This window comes from Pyrgilauda ruficollis, unplaced genomic scaffold (assembly GCF_017590135.1).
Source record: "Pyrgilauda ruficollis isolate IOZ18807 unplaced genomic scaffold, ASM1759013v1 scaffold141, whole genome shotgun sequence".
In the NCBI taxonomy this organism is placed as follows: Eukaryota; Metazoa; Chordata; class Aves; order Passeriformes; family Passeridae; genus Pyrgilauda; species Pyrgilauda ruficollis.
The window spans coordinates 649,666-666,863 of NW_024512655.1; the positions used below are offsets into that span (position 1 = coordinate 649,666).

Genomic DNA, 17,198 nt, shown 5'->3' on the forward strand with positions numbered 1-17,198 from the left:
ACTTTCATGTAACTGTTACTTTATGAATGGAAACAGGCGCAGTCCTGGTAAAGTTAATGGAATCTTTGTGATCACTTCAGACAGCAGCAGTTTCATCACCTTACTGACAATTAAGCTACAAAGGGTCTAGTAATTAAGCCTTTACCTACCTACCTACCTTCCATGGAAATGACTTTCTGTAGAAGCTGGAGAAGAGGAAAGAACAGTGAAAAATTCCTTTAGATTGACTTTGACAAGCAGAGGAAGGTTGTTGGTTATTTTTAAATTCAGGTATCGTTTTGAAAAAAGCTACTTCAAATTCTTCCCTCTGGTAATAGGCTTATTCCATACTCAGTGACATCAATGGGATTGCTCACAGAGCATCACCTAAAAATGGTAACTCTTTACAGGGTCTAAGGAATCAAGGGCTAGTGAATTTTAAAAATTCTATTAGAGAGAGGAAGGACAAAGGATTTAATTATACTAATTCAGAACCTCTATTATCTCCCAATATAGCTTATTAACCCCTGATGAAATTAAGACTAATTCTATCAGGATTGGTAGCAAAGCTTAAAGGAAAAAACCAAAAATCCTGCAGAATTCCTGATTTCCCATCAGATTTAGGCAAAACAAAAATTTGCTCACTTTCTCTTGCTTTCTCTCTTACCAAGTCCCAGACTTCTCAAAAGGGTTGGAGTTCCCTCCCCTCATTCTCAAAAGACATCAGCCGTCTACACATTTGACTGAGATTTTAGAAGCCAGCTAGTGCACTGGAAGTATAGAGGAATGCTAATTTAGGAAAGAAAATCTCAGAAAATGTTTCAGAGTAGCAGCACAAGTGTCCTAGTTCTCAAAAATAGAAACACTGTTTGACAGTTTTACCTCCTATACAGATCCTGAAGCTTCTGCTGCTCATCATCTCCATAAAAAAAAAAAAGCCATGTCAATTTTTACTCAACTGTTTCCTATTTTAGCTTAGGAGGAACGTGATAAGCTATTTCAGGAGGACTTAATAGAAATCAGTTCTTTTTTGCAGTTTTGCTCATAATGAGGTACATACACATTCTACTCTCTCTGCACTAAGCTCCTACCTCACTCTGATGTCAAAGCTGACCTCCAGTACCAGTCATCAGCTGGGGACTGCTGGGAACAAATAGGAAGGTTGGAATCCAGTTGTCAGCCCATCCCATTTCTGCCACAAATCCCAGCCTGAAAGCTCCAGCTGATCAGAGGCAGCCCCAGTCCCTCCCTGCTGTCTCCTAACGCTGCCCATGCTCCTCCCAAGCATCTCTGCTGGGAGCAGTCCCCAGGTCAGAGCCGTCCACAAACACTGCTTCGTGCTCCAGGACTCAGCAGCTGCTCAGATCGTGAGGAGCTCGTTGCTGCAGGGTTTGTCTCAGCTGCCAAAGCAAATGACACTAATGAACAGAAGGCAGAGTGTGGCCAAAGCAAAACACCAGCCCACGTGAGTTCTAAAATACGTTATCCTGCACCATCAGTAGTAATTAATGTGCCACACTTTAGTCACAAGGTGCTGCTGCAATACAATGGGGTAAAGACAATTAAAATGAAAGCACATTCCAATGTTTTTGAAATAACTAATCTCAAAGTATGCAGGATATTTGATTTATAAGTGAAAGGTAAGAATTGTATCATGAGAACTGTTGAAAAGCTTTCTCTCATGGAACTTCCACAGTCACTGACTGTCCTTATGCTCCCAGGCCTGCACCAAGGCCAGGTCTAAAAGCACGACAGATCTGTTCATACCCAGTACCATAACCATGCATCCCAAATGCACAGGGCACACAGAACTGTAATTACATTCTTACTAAAAGCCTCCCACCATCATACTGCCAGTGCAAGTGGCTTTTCTAAGAGATGCTGGTGTGCTCAGTTCATACCTTCAAAACAGAGAAACAAGTTTGTCCTACTTGAACACCCCAGGGTGTTCACACAGCAGTGAACGATGCACCCTGAAAAAACCACAACTACTCTCAAACTTATTTGGGTACTTAAGCTCTTAGAGTGCTCAAAAGCAATATGACCCAGTTGTAAGAAGACAGTTTCAAATGTCCAAGCCAGTTCTCCTGGTTTAATACAGTTTTAATGAACATCAGTCCAAGAGATCACTTGACAGTATGAGGTACATTCCTCGACCACATATGGCTGTGCTTAAGGAAAAGGACAAACATATAATTAAATTAAATACTGTAATTTAATTTAGTAGTAGATTAATTATCAAGTTAAAAAAAATTATAATTAACTATTAACATTAATGACTTGAGACCTTTTAGAAAGCATGAGTCCAAAAGGAAATATCCACAGATGGTCACAGACTTGTAGTGTTTCCACCAGCAGTGCCACCTGCAACAGTCTCTTACAGGACTATTTGTTCAATGAAGAAATTGGTCTTCAGTCTGTAACAGGAACCTTGGCTCTGCTACTTTGCGTGGTCTTCTAAGAGGTACACGATCAGCTCGTAGGTGGACAGGACAATGGCTGTGTTTGGAATCTGCCGGATGAGCTGGGCAAAGAGTCCTCTGTAGAAGGCCAGGTATCCCTCCTCCCGAGCCACCAGCCGCGCTGTCTGGATGAAAGCCTTGTACTTGGTGCCCTCCTCTCGCAGCCGTGTCCGGATCACCTCTGCACGACAGGGAACCAGAGCCCACAGTTACCAAACGGGCCAGCACCAGGAAAGCTCCTGGGCTCAAACCCCAGCGACAGGGAAACCTTCTGGACCAGCTGCCAGCCAGCACACCCAGCCATGGAACCCTTCAGGCAAGAGGAAGAGCTAAAGAGGAGTTCTCTTTCATGTGGAATAAATGAATGATTGGCTCATTGAAGCTAATACAGATCTAAATGCTTTACTGATGCTCACATAATCAATATTGCTCCTTCTACACAACCATGTCATTCACATCTATCCACAAAGACTAACACTGTTCAGTCCCCAAGTGCTTCCCACAACCTGACCACAGAATCCCAGAGGCTGTGGGTACTTACCCAGCTGAGGTTCCTAGTTAGAACAGCAGCATTAGACAATCAGTTTTTTGGTGGCTTTTGAGTTGTTTTTGAACTAGCAAGTCCCAGCCACCAACCACATGTCTAACTAGGAGTAGTGGGACCAGTACTGAAAATGCCAGTGCAGAAGCTGAAGTAACATGCATTTGGCCCTTCAAACAACTAAGGGTTTTACAGCCCTAGACCCTGCATTTGTCTTGGATTCCAGACAACAGCTGTTGTAGTGCACTCACAAATGGAAGGGTTAACATACCGTGAGGATAAGCAATACAGGAGGCACAGCCCTTGGAAACAGCAGCAGCAACCATCAGTCCAAAGAAGCTTGTCGAGGTCCTCTCGGTCCCGTTAGAAGAAGGGGGCAGCTGGACTTCCTTTAAGTGCTTTTTTAAACTTTCATAAATAGCAAAGCAGATAATGGTCTCAGAAATCCCTGCATAGGAGGCAGTTAACCCCCTATAGAAACCACGGACACCTTCTGTCTGGTAAACATATCTAGCACACTGCAAAGCATTCATTGGTTTGGAGCCCCTCACTCTACAAAACAAACAGAACAGAGCATATCATGAGTCAAGAAAAAGAATTAATATTAAAAAAACCCTTATGGCTTTCAATACTTTTTATAACTATGGAAATGGTTCTCTAAGTTTTACTCCAAAATTCTCCTAGGAAGGCTGCACAGAGCAGGACTACAGTGCTAAGAGTGCACACTTGGCTTTGCAAATTCACTAATATATACTCATAATTCCTTCAGCTCAAGTTCAATTCATTCTGTCACAGTTCACACCAAGGCCTTAAAAGACAATAAGCACTGAAGATACACGGCTTTGTGTCAAACTGGTGATTCCATTTAAAGCCATCTTCAGCAGGCCAAGAGACAGAAGTCTGCTGCATGAGACATGATCCTTCATTTTAAGAGGCAGCACTCAGTTCAAAGGTGCCACTCTGCAAAATGCTGGAATTAAGTCTTATAAATTATTTATAAAGTTGTCGTGCCTTATAAGATCGTTTTTATCTGACCTAGCATGTCCTTGCAGGAAGGAATTTCCATTTAAGCAATCAGGTTATTAGCAGAGTCCCTTATTGCTTTGATATCCACCAGTGACTGTGAAGCATTCAACTAAAAGAAATTGCTGTCAAATTCCCTGTGTCGTCTGGATGTGTGGTTAACAGTAACACAATGGTGAAGGAGGCAAAAGAACATTAAATCACTGCAGCAGATCCTTATTGCCTGTAGGAAGTTTTATGAAATAAACTGCTGTGTGTTCATCCCAATTTGAAGGCAGCACCCTTTCTGTTACAGCCTCTTGAGTACCCCACCTGTCTGACCTGGGACCAGTGCAGGTGATGCTGCAGTAACTGGGACGTTACAGCCTCTTGAGTACCCCACCCATCTGATCTGGGATCAGTGACCTTGCTGCTGCAGTAACACACACCTGCCTGACCTGGGACCAGTGCAGGTGATGCTGCAGTAACACACCCCTGCCTGACCTGGGACCAGTGCAGGTGATGCTGCAGTAACTGGGACCAGTGCAGGTGATGCTGCCAAAAGGGACACACTCCACCCTCATGCTCAGCCTCCCACATGAGCTCTCATGGTCCTTCCACAGCTTCTACCACTGCTGTATCATAACCTTCTGTCCTCAACATATTTATCCTCATCTTCAACCCCAGAACTACAGGGGATTCTGTAAGCAGCAGAGAGAAAAATAATACTATGCTAAACTAAAGATTTACAGTGAAACCAGAGGCTGAACCTCACCCAGCACCCAAGGCAACTCCCACATCCTTCTCAACAGTCTCTGTGCATCAAACTGAAGAAAGACACACAGAACATGAACCTTTAGTGTGACCACACAGAAACATGGCTTGACAGGTGGAACTGAGAGTCAGGGAAAAACTGGGAAGATCTAGCAAAATACAAAGAGCCATGAGTAAAACCACAAGGGGTCAGTTTTCCAGAGGCTCCTGTGGCCCCCCAGAGGCTCCCATTACCCCATCAGTCACTCACTTCCGTTCCAGCTGCATTCTTGTTTTCACCATCCATATAGGGTTCATCAGGGAATTTGTGATAAAGGCTGAAAAAACACGACCACAAGTGCAGCTGAAGCCAGGCCATTGTATTGCCATGAACCTTACACCCTGTGCAGTGAGACACTTTCAAAAGCCACACAGGTGCACAGCTTCCAACTTCATGTTAAAATTCAGGAAACATCAACCCATGCATTTTTCCTTTTTGCACCTATTTTAATATGTGTGTCATGCTCCTAAAGGCTGTTGCAGACAAGATCCCTTCCTTATTGGCTGGATTTGGAATTCCAGCTCCAAGGAAACCCGTGGGGACACAAACCTGAACTGGACTCGTGCTCCCCAGGGCTGTAGGTGGTGCCATTGAGCTGCTCATTAACAGAACCCACCCCTAATTAAGAGCTTACTTTGGGAATGATTATTTTTAGTGACCACTTTGGTGACTGATGATTGAACTAGGGGAGCTCTTCTGCAGTATTTTTCCTACAAGAACAAACTCTTTTTCCCAGCCTGGTAGGAAAAATACAACATCCTGAAACAATTTGGCAAAAGCACTATCAGAAGTTTAATGGTGTTTACTAATATTTTTTCCTTGCATTAAGAGACATGACCAGAGCATTGCATTTGGAAATAACATCCTAAATTAGTAAACAACAATCTAGAAATATTTCCATGCTGCACAGAAAGACAGTTCCTCTGCAGAGAAGGAGAGCTAGGAGCTAGCAAACTCCTGGGTTTTGGCATGTACCACCTCAGATTAAGGGCACATTTTCAGCACCTGCCAGACACTGGCCTCAGTTCCTGGAATTACAAACACTCACCTGCAGAACCTGCAGAACAGATGTGCACAATGTTGCTGTTGGGCACAAACATGCTGTTAAACTGCTCTTTGGCTTTGGAGTAGCAGGCAAAATAGACAGCTCTGTGGGGAAAACCAGAAGAAAAGCAATGTAAAACAATGTCAAACTAGACCATTACTGCTCTTTGCCCAGCCCCCTGAAAACCACAACAGTCTGAAGAGGCTTCCACAGGACTACTTCCAGCTGCATGGACACAGGGGCTTTGTTTTCTTCCTTCCCTTACACTACAGTGCCACAGTTTGACTCGACACCCACAGGGCAGGAATATTTTGCTGTGGGAGGCACCGTGGTGTGGCAGACAGCACGAGTGGGTTGCATGGAAAAGCAGAGCCCTGGATTCAGAGGTTACCTGTACAGAAACAGGATTCCCTGCTTCTGTGGGGGGACATCCCACCTACCAGGCAAGAGGCCAGAGGTTCCTTTCTGACTGGAAAACTGGTTCTAACTGGTTCAGTTTCAGGCAGAGAATATCTGCCAGTATCCAAACTGCTAATGAGTTTTATCATTTCCTCGACAGAGAGATCTTCTGCCCTGCCAAGAACAGGACAGACTTTGGTGCTGCTGAAAGAGGGACACACCCTCCTTTTGGGGCTGTGTGGCAGCAATCAGACTCCTTCCCCCTCAGCTGCAGTTTTTCATTTGAGAAGAATTTAGGCAAGCAAGGTCCAGAGAGCACCCCTGTCCCCTGGCATGCAGCTCCCACTCACTGCTAGGCAGGCACTGCTACGTGTCCAAGGGAAGCAGGACATTAGAATAATGCAATTATTAACCTACAGACTTTTCTGCACTGCTTTCTCTTCCTTTTCAAGCTCAGAAGTAGCTCTTGCAATGACTTGGAACTTAAGTATACTTAAGTATAGTTGGCATCTAAGTGCCTTATTTACTCTGCACCTTCCAGTGTTATAGAAGTGTAAACCAGATTTTTATCAGTACTTCTTGATGTGTACACTGAGCAGAATGCAGACACAAATTTCAGTTTACAGAAGGGATAACTTCATGGCCTATTATTTTGAATCACAAATGCACTGCAACATTTGTGTTGCCACCTTAAACATGGCTCTTAGCAATAGTTTAACTATTTACCTTGATGGTGCAACTCCAACCAAGTTTGGACCCAGCCCTCGGAAGAGTGACCTTGGTCCTTCTTTTTCCAGAATTGACCTTAAAATAAAAGACAAACAGGGAAGGAGAAGATAGTATTTGGGTTAAAAGTTAGTTTCTTGTTCTGTTGGGCAGAGAGCCAAAAGAACTACATAACAGCAAAGACTATGACTTGCGGAGCTGTTAGATTTTAATCTACAAGATATACTTCAAAATAAGTGGAATTATACACTGAGTAAAAACCACTGTACCATAAAATTCAGTGCTCTACAGGCAAATGGGTGTCAAATGGCACGAGGTTATAATTTCCATTCTTTGAAAGCTGTCAGGAATTGAATTAAAGTTTCATGGAGAAGCCAATGATAGCTGACTCTGATGAACAAAGAATATTTTTAGTGTTCTCTGGATCTAAGCAATTCAGAAGTTTGCTTCCCATACAGAGGAATGGAAAAAAAATCCTTTTTCCTTTCACAATTACCTAAGGATGTGCTTCTCCCCCCAAGAAAGCTGAATGTGCCAATGCCACCACAAACAATGAGAGTGCACAGTCTGCCAGACAGCAGCTCTCTTCACTGAACTCACCCTGGGAAAACCAGGCAAGAAATTCTGGGTGGCTCCGGGCTCTTGGGTCGCTCACTGCACCCTCTGCAGCTGCCAGCCTTTCACAGTTTGCTCTCCAGGTCACTGGCACTGCTCAGAGTGCTCCCCACACATTTCAACCCAACCTCATTAGACAGGAGGAGCTCCTGAAACACGTTTGTTTTCTGCAGCAGAGCTGAACTTTCTGTATAAACTCCAGGGCTGAGTGTTTCCAAGGAGACAGATCCACCAACTACTTGTTCTTTGTCACTTAACAGTCACGACTGCAGCTTCCAGCTGGGCTAACTCATCAGAATCCTAAATGGATTAGACAAAACCAGCCTGCCCTTCTGGAGTGCTTTCTATCAGCAGCAGGCTGAACCTGCCCTCTGGGTACCTGTTTTCTTTCTATTTACAGGAGTCAAGGCCTTTCATACTTAACACCTTTAACTCTCACAGACCAATTTTACTGGCAGGGCTCTGATGGCTCCTTCCTTAGCCATACAATTTTTCCCCAAACCATTTTTCCAGTCATGGCCAGTTTGGCAACGATCAGGACTGAGAAAGGGATGAAAGAGTAAAAACCAAGGGACTAAACTTCACTCATTTCTTCAAACATTTGTATTTTCTCAGGTCATAATCAATAGCATTATCTGCTCCTCACAGATGCTGCCTGCAAGGGAATGACAGCAGAAATACCTTGCTCTCACTTCTCAAGCATCTAAAATAATCAGGTTGAAAACTTGACAATACACACAGCTAAGCAATTCCTGAAGTGAAATGAAATCAAGATCCCAGTCACCAAACTTAATGAGCTTAATAAATATATTAAAAGGCTGGCCCATTTTAAACCATTTCCTCTCTCCCTAGAAATAAAAAGACAACCCCAGAAAAAGATGGGCCCAGAGGATGAATTAAGATCTTTCTGCCTCAAAAGTTTTCACTTTCTTTAGTTACAGCTGCCTAAAGTCCAATGTTGCAAGGTGAAAAGATAGCAAAGGAAAGGGCATTAAAATCAAAGCAACTGGCACTGCCTTATGCATTCAGTCACGAATTGCTCTAGACTCACCTCTGAGTAGACAAAGAAATGTTTGGCAGGGGAGAACAGGCTGTTTACAATACAGAAACTAGAGTCCCAGAATGACTCCAGCCAGAGAGCTCTGCAGAGAATTTGAATTAGCACTCCAGTGTTATATAACCGTGCAGCTTCTCCCCAGGCAGCCTGCCAGGCGTGCTGGCCTTACATAAAATCATTCAGCTTGCACTGCTGCTCGGTATTTTCCTTGGCACTCCTGCCACCTGATCTCAGCAGGACCTCTGCATCACCCTGGGCTGCCCAAGCAGCCAAACAAACTCAATCCTTCTGCAGGAGGTCTGCCCATAAATCGGTGGTGCTTTGGTATTAACATACAGTAGCTGAGACTGTCATAGATGCTGGTGGAACTTTGAGCAGCTGTTAGATAATTTCACATTTCCTCTTCTTTATGAACACACATTTGAAAGGGAGCAGCTAGAGCATCAAACACTGCAGCCTGAACCACTCAAGGCTTTTAACAGAGACTAAGACGGGTATAGCCAGGACTGATGCATAATAATGATGAGCAAAGACAACACCTAACAGCAGAGGAGAGCTCAGTAAGCCAGCACAGCTGAGGAGGTAAAAGCCCCCAGGACCCCACAGGACACTACATTTTAGTGAAGTGGAACTGGAAATGGTGAATGAGAGGAGGAGCAGCACTCACTTGAGAACACTGAAGAGCCCAGGGGACACAGACGTTGGCCTGACCATTCCTTCCCCACTGATGGTCCCCAGCTGCACCTGGGGATAGTAGACAGTCCTGAAGGCCAGCTTTGAAGACTGAAGCCTCGTCTTTATCACCTCTAAGGGACAGGTGAAGATGGCTCCAACTGTTCCTCCACACCTGCAAAGTACAATTCAAAGAGAAGGCAGAATGTGACAAAGGCTGCTGCACAAAGGATGTGCAGAAGCACGGCACAGAAATGCACTCTGAAGACTGCTCTTGTCATTCCACACCGGACAAGGCTTTGGGAAACAGGCAGGGCAGACAGTTCCCATGCCCTGGGGGAGGGACGAGACTGGTAAACACAAAGGTGATACCAACACCAACAAATATCCCTGAGTGACCATGGGGTCAGGGGACCATCGACTGGTCCCACGTCCTGCCACCACTTGGGAGTTCTGCCTGTAAAAACTTCCATGGCATCCATCTTTCAGAGCCTGCTGTCCTCAAACACACACAGCCTTGGATGGATTTTTCTTATGGGAAGCAGGAAGCTGCCAGATGAGAACAAGCCACTGGGGATTAGGACACTACAGAATGAAAAAAATAATATAATTCTTCACCATTTCAGTAATTATAATTAAAGAACTACCTTCAGAAGTAGCAAATATCAAAAACACACTAAGCTAGGCACTCAATATCAACTTTTCTTAGGGGGGAAGGAGAGAAGGAAGCAGCAAGGATGAGAACGAAGGGATGAAGGGTTGGCAAACTGAAAAACGGGGCAGAAACGCTCCCAAAGAACCTCCCATACTCTGATAACAGAGGGACAAACATGAAATATTATACACACGTGACCCTATAATAGGCATCTTAATACAATCAGACTGAGCTTCAAAAAAAAGCACATTGGGCCAAGAATATAAAGTGTATGAGTCCTAATTTTATCAGTGATCTGGAAAGTGACTGGTCAAACTATTTCTCTCTCTGCTGCTGTTCCTCTTAGGTAATTGAATGTTCCTTCTAGCAAACCTCATGATTAAACATAATGCTGAGGCTGGCTAAAAGGTAATATATCTACATTTTATTACTCAAACACACTGGGATTTAGGAAGACTTAAGTAAATATTTCGGGTTTCTTGCAAGGTCATTTACCACAGCTGAACAGACTAGGAAATATTTTCTTTGTTTGCACAAGTGTCAAAGCATGTGATTGCTTCAGAAACCTGTGTTTATGGTTTTCCTTAGAAAACACCAAGGGTCAACAACTTAAATCTCTTTCATGTTCATGTGAAATTGCAATTTTGGTAGTTTTCCATTCAAGGGAGATGAATTTTAAAAAATAACTGTACCCTTTTTCTTGTGTATAAAAACCCACATTGCTTTCTAAAGAACATTGCATGCACTAATTTGGGAACAGAGATCCACAGAAGGGCATTAATAAAGGCATTAGTGGGTATTTTCTAAAGCCCCTTCCAGACATAACTACCTCAGTAGGAGAATCTTTTTTTGAGCACAAGGGAAAGGACAATAAAAGAATGGCAGAAAGATCCAAGCTGTAGAGGCACACCAGCTCATGAATGCAGCTTATTTTGCCTGGTGGAGTAGTGTATTTTATATAACAGAAACCATTCTCTGCCAAAGCCCCAAGTCCCCACACGTGCATTAACAGTGTGGCCACCCAGGCTGTGCAGCCACAGAAATCCAGGTTCTTTTCCAGGCTCCAAAGAACACCCCAGGCCCCAGGGAACACAACTTCCTCACCACAGCTTTCAGGTTCTGCAAGATTCTGTCCAAGTAGGAGCCCAAACTGTGCTTTTCAAATGCAAATGCACCCACCACAAGAAACTGCTTTCATGGAGCCTGGTAATATCATTTAACAGCATTGTTCAGTTCCTCTTCCTTGCTGAAAGGGATGGAAACCTAAACTAGGGACAATTCACACATGCACAATGACAGACACTGTAAGAAAGAGCTTTTCCTTCATCCCTCTGAAAGCTTTTGAATGTTGGCTGAAGGCACTGAGCTGATCATGAACTCAGCACAGCAGCTGGAATTGTGTCACCTGGCTCTGAAACACCAGGGCTCCCAGCCCTTATCAGCCTCTGATTGTTCTGGGGACTGAAGCAGGGCTTGGAGCTGAGCCCTCCGTGGGTCCACACAGCTCAGGAGGAAATGGCTTCAGCTCATCCTTCTCCCTTTTGTCAGAGCCTCTCACATTGTTCACACTTCTCTGAAATGACATTTCAAGGGGAAGAGGCCCATCAGGAGTGGCTTCTCCAGCAAAACCTTTCCTGCTCCCACAGCTCAGACGTTACCTGGAACAGAAAGTGTCCCCCCACTGCTGTGTGTCTATCCAATACAGACACACATATGTGCAATTAACTCCTGACTAATCAACACCCTCCAGGGCAACTGCAAGTCTGGGGGAACTTCATCAAGGTGATTGGATTGCCTTAATTCCCAATTCCTTTATCTACCAATGCTCCACTACTGTGTTTTCAGTCTTCAGTCCCCATTTATTTCACATTCAAACAATATTTTGACAGGAACAATTCATAAATTCAGAGCACTGAAACTTTATTTTCTGTTTCTGAACTACCAGCTGCTCAGTCTAGCGACTCCTTGCCCCACAGTTTTTTAGCCTCTCTGGCATATTCTCTCCCAGATCAGCTGTCTTCTTGCCTTCCCAGCCCACTCCTTGCCTTTCAGCCTTTTAGTCTGATAATCCAGTTAATCTATGCACATTTAATATTTAAGTACTTCGGCTAATGCATATATAATCCTCTGATACCCAGCATGACGAGGTAGTATCTGCAACACCAGTTTTAACAGCTCAGAGTTTATGTTGTCAGTGGAGCATTCAAGAAAAAAAACCTGTTATCTAACAGCAATTCTCAAGAGTGTCACCAGGGTGTACACATTATGTCCCAAATATAAATACACTGCAGATAGTTCAAGTAAGGACTTCGATGTATTGGGCAGTTTTTTCAGATGAGATGATCTTCCTTTGCATGGGAATTCCACACATCATCCCCTGGGAAGATGCCTGAAAAACAACAACAGTGCACAAAAGAAACACTTTGTATTCCTAGGGTGTCCCAAATGCCTACATCTGGGAAAAAAGGAGAAGCCTCACCTACACAAACAGCCAGAGACCCTGAAACATTCAGCCATATGAAACAGGATAAATTTGATTTTGGAAAATCGTGAGCTGCAATCCAGGCAAAACCTCCAAGCCTTCACACTGTGAGTCAGGGTTTTTTTGCTGCATCAGTGCAGAACAACAGCTCCAGATGTTAAAGCAGTGTTCACTGCACAAGCCTCTTGCAAAAATCCTCAAACAGTGTCTAAATCTGTCCTTAGTGAAGAGCACAGAAAGCCCCTGGAAACAAAACACCACGGCAGTGTTTCCAACAGGTCAAACATGGTGATACGTGGAGACACAGAATGTACTCTCTATTAACAGCTGAAGGAAAATCATTTATTTCCATAAAGAGAGCAATGCTTAAACAACATGCAGAGGACACATATCAGAATCCAATTCCCATTTTTCTCTTGCTGCCAGGTTTCCATCTGTACAGAGTCCACCCCCAAAGTATCAATGACCTGCATTTGAAATAAACTCAGCACCCACTAGCACATAGAGATGCCAAGAATCTTAATTAAGACTTACTTCACCAGTCCTAGATTCAATCACTGAGCTATATTCTCAATATAAATATCATGCCAATCTGACTGTTGAAGGAAATCCTGCAGAACAAAGTCCTTCCAGCAGAGTACCACTGACTTCACCAAGATCACAAAGATGATGGAGCTGCCTGGTCACAGCAATCACAGCTCAATATAATATCAAACACACAGCCTGACACATTTTGCTGCGTGTTTGATATTATATTGATTTTCTAAAACGTGCCACATGCTCTAGCATGACATGCACAGCTGAAAGAGCAAAGCAGGTTCCACCTTTGATGTTTCATTACTGCATTATCCAGACTGTGAACAAACAAGCTTCTGCATTCTCAGATGCCCAAGGAAACCGAGTTTCAGAACAATACAGACTGTTCCTAATGGTTTAATATTATTAAGCATCCATTCAATTTCCACCTAACCATGTTGTTATCAGGTGTAGCTATTCCTGTAAGCATTTCCTGTGCTCCTTGAGCTGCCACACTGTTAATGAGGTAGGGAGTGCACAGGAACCTGAACCGGGAGCAGGTTCACAGTCAATCCCAGTCCTGGACCACAGATGAACACTGCTTCTCTCCCTTGCACAGGTGGAAACATCTCCCAGACTGTTTGTCAGCATCAGCACATTGCTTAACACCACCACTTCTTAGGAAATCTCTGCAGTAACCAGCATTCCTCCAGCTGGGAAGACAACATGGAGTAACCTCTTTTCCCAAACAAAAACAAGCAACAACTGCACCGACTTCAGCAGGGAGACAGGAGCCCTGAGCTGTAAACACTCATGTCTGTTGTGCAACTGGGGCATCATTGTCCCTGCTGCTCCTGGAAGCTCCCCAGCCCTCAGAGCCAGCAGGACTCTGGCTTGCTGTTGCTGTTGGAAGCCTGAAAAGGAACTGACAGAAACCAAAGGGCCAACGAGTCTGTCTGCCTGAATAACCTGGTTAATAGGAAACCATCTATTTCAACAGCTGGAGAGCACCCTGCAACATTCAGGTGCATTTAATCACTGCCGGCCTCTGCAGTGCCAAACATTCTATTCTGGCCCCTCAGACTATCCAAGGCTGGCCTGCCTGCTTGTGCAAACACAAAGATATGAATTACTTTTTAATCTGACACCACAGCCCATCCCCACCTTCCCAGAAAACCATCACAATACCAATAATGCCTCTATCAAAATTATTTCAAGTGGATGGGTTCCTTTTACTTTCTCTGCAAAAACCATAACTGAATAAAGTACTGGGACCCCTGCAGAAGGCAGGGGTACAATAAATCACCAAGGAAGATGCTGGCTTCCCAGAACTAGATTAAAACACTGATGAGTTTAAAATTCCTATTTATTTATAGCCTGAGGAGTTACATGAGGACAGCAGGAGCTCTGGATGGGCGCTGTTACTATCCAAACAAATTCCACGTGTACACTCAGGTCCAGCTTCTGTCCCAGGCTCCAGGTACTGCTCTGATGCAAGTGGGGAGGCAGAGGGGACAGGACTCAGTGCAGAGCACTCACACCAGCAGAAGGGCAGCGTCTCTGAAAAACTTAAGGTTTGTTTGGTTTAATATTATATTAAATAAACCTACTGCTCCAGGGACATGTCAGAGGAAACAGAAGTATCCTGTTAAGCAACAGAAAAACCAATGGTCTACTATCAGATTTAAACTAACAGCAGGTTTCATGTTGGCTTCCTAACTACTGTCAGCTGACAAGCACTAAGGAATAGTCTATTACTTAGATAATTTAAGCTGTTAAAAAAACTGAAACGAAGTATTTATGACAAGGCCAAAAGTGCACTTAATCTGCACAACAGATGATTAAAACCTAATTTACACCATACAATTATCTTCCTAGACTACTATTAAAATAACTGCAATAAGTTAATTTTCGAAGGGTTTCTGGTTGGCGCTTTATGGGTTAGGGCTGTTACTCTCAGCTTTTAACACAACAAACGCAACAGCTCACAAGTCCCCGAGGCACGAACTGGACCTTCCCGGGTCCGGTTCCCGTGCCCTGCCCTTGCAGGAGCTCCTGCAGGCCGCGGGGACCGCTCAGCTCGCCCCGCTGTGAGCACGGACCCGCACGGAGCGGGTCATTCACCGCCGGGCCGGGCTTTGCACCGAGCGCCGCCGCGGGGGTCGGGAACGGGAAAGGCGCCGCTCGCCTCCCGAGGGGAACGGGGCAGCGGCTGCGGGGCAGCGGCCCCGGCCCGGCCCGGCCACTGCGGGGTCTGTCTGTCCATCCCGCGGGCACAGCGGGTCCCGGCCCGGCCCGGCCACTGCGGGGTCTGTCTGTCCATCCCGCGGGCACAGCGGGGTCTGTCCGCCTGAGGGCACAGCGGGTCCCGGCCCGGCCACAGCGGGGTCTGTCCGCCCTGAGGGCACAGCGGGTCCCGGCCCGGCCACTGCGGGGTCTGTCCGCCCTGAGGGCACAGCGGGTCCCGGCCCGTGTCCATCCCTCGGGCACAGCGGGTCCCGGGCCCGTGTCCGTCCCGCGGGGTCCCGGCCCTGCCCCGGTGCCCCGCACTCACCCCCCGGCGAAGAGGTGCAGCAGGGTGTTCTCCTGCGGGCCGCCCGCCATGGCGGTGAGGATGATGAAGGTGATGAGGATGAGGAGGGCAGGGCGGTGCCGGCTCCCGGTGTCACCGCCGGGCCGCGCGCCGAACGGGCCGCGCGCGCGTGACGCCGCCGGGGGGGGCGTGTCCGGCGAGAGCGCGTGACGTCACTGCGGACAGAGACCGCCCCCTCAGTGACGTCACGGGGGAGCCGGAGGAAAGGGGAAAAAAAAAAAAAAAAAGCTGATGAGGGCACAGAGGGTCCCGGCCCGGCCACAGCGGGGTCTGTCCATCCCTCGGGCACAGCGGGTCCCGGGCCCGTGTCCGTCCCGCGGGGTCCCGGCCCTGCCCCGGTGCCCCGCACTCACCCCCCGGCGAAGAGGTGCAGCAGGGTGTTCTCCTGCGGGCCGCCCGCCATGGCGGTGAGGATGATGAAGGTGATGAGGATGAGGAGGGCAGGGCGGTGCCGGCTCCCGGTGTCACCGCCGGGCCGCGCGCCGAACGGGCCGCGCGCGCGTGACGCCGCCGGGGGGGGCGTGTCCGGCGAGAGCGCGTGACGTCACTGCGGACAGAGACCGCCCCCTCAGTGACGTCACGGGGGAGCCGGAGGAAAGGGGAAAAAAAAAAAAAAAAAAAGCTGATTTTAAGGATCGTGTAATCCCGAACCTGCCGGGAATGTGTAGGGACGAGGTGCAGGTTATTGAGGGGGGCTACAGCGCTGGTGAAGCAGCTCCAGGCTGTTTATGGGGCGCGCTGTGGGTAAAGAACAGCACTCAGCAGGGAGACTGCGCACGGGGCCAGCGCTGCTCACAGCGAGACTTTCACCAAAACGGTCCCCTTTCCACCCAAACGGTCCCTTTCCACCCAAACGGTCCCTTTCCATCCAAACGGTCCCCTTTCCACCCAAACGGTCCCTTTCCACCCAAACTGCCCCTTTCCACCCAAACGGTCCATTTTCACCAAAACGGTCCCTTTCCACCCAAACTGTCCCTTTCCACCCAAACGGTCCATTTTCACCAAAACGGTCCCTTTCCACCCAAACTGTCCCTTTCCACCCAAACGGTCCCTTTTCACCTAAACTGTCCCTTTTCACCCAAACTGTCCCTTTTCACCAAAACGGTCCCTTTCCCCCCCAAACGCTCCCTTTCCCAGGCAGGTTCTGCCGCAGCGCAGGGAGCAGCACTGTCCCGGGCCGCGACAAAGGCACCCGGTTAGCACGGCCCCAGCCCGGTTCGCACGGCTCCAGCCCGGTTCGCACGGCTCCAGCCCGGCTGACACGGCTCCAGCGCGGTTCGCACGGCTCCAGCCCGGTTCGCACGGCTCCAGCCCGGCTGACACGGCTCCAGCCCGGTTAGCACGGCTCCAGCCCGGCTGACACGGCTCCAGCCCGGTTCGCACGGCTCCAGCCCGGCCGCCACGGTCCCTTTCCCCCCCAAACGCTCCCTTTCCCAGGCAGGTTCTGCCGCAGCGCAGGGAGCAGCACTGTCCCGGGCTGTGACAAAGGCACCCGGTTCGCACGGCCCCAGCCCGGTTCGCACGGCCCCAGCCCGGTTCGCACGGCCCCAGCCCGGCTGACACGGCTCCAGCCCGGCTGACACGGCTCCAACGCGGTTAGCACGGCTCCAGCCCGGCTGGCACGGCTGGGCCCGGGTGCT

The 17,198-nt window shown here is 47.3% G+C and overlaps 1 protein-coding gene across 2 annotated transcripts; it reads right to left on the reverse strand.

Annotated features, from left to right (window-relative positions):
- Positions 1-2,069: 2,069 nt before the first annotated feature.
- SLC25A33 (solute carrier family 25 member 33) lies at positions 2,070-16,099 on the reverse strand. 2 transcript variants are annotated; one of them, XM_041460267.1, is made up of 7 exons: positions 15,912-16,099; positions 9,308-9,487; positions 6,969-7,046; positions 5,847-5,947; positions 5,009-5,075; positions 3,254-3,534; positions 2,070-2,622 (listed from the first exon to the last, which is right to left on the reverse strand). In XM_041460267.1, the coding sequence occupies exons 1-7, from the start codon at positions 15,959-15,961 to the stop codon at positions 2,420-2,422; spliced, it is 960 nt and encodes a 319-aa protein (XP_041316201.1). In that variant the 5' UTR covers positions 15,962-16,099; the 3' UTR covers positions 2,070-2,419. The 2 variants fall into 2 exon arrangements, with proteins under 2 accessions (XP_041316201.1, XP_041316200.1); XM_041460266.1 differs by lacking the exon at positions 15,912-16,099 and adding an exon at positions 15,520-15,697.
- Between the last annotated feature and the right edge of the window lie 1,099 nt (positions 16,100-17,198).

Excerpts from the sequence above, each read along its gene's own strand:
- SLC25A33 (XM_041460267.1), bottom strand. The coding sequence starts at position 15,961 with ATGGCGGGCGGCCCGCAGGAGAACACCCTGCTGCACCTCTTCGCCGGG. Across the intron at positions 3,535-5,008 it reads AGAATGCAGCTGGAACGGAA|AGTGAGGGGCTCCAAACCAA; the intron begins GTGAGTGACTGA and ends TTTGTTTTGTAG. Across the intron at positions 2,623-3,253 it reads CTGTATTGCTTATCCTCACG|AGGTGATCCGGACACGGCTG; the intron begins GTATGTTAACCC and ends CCTGTCGTGCAG.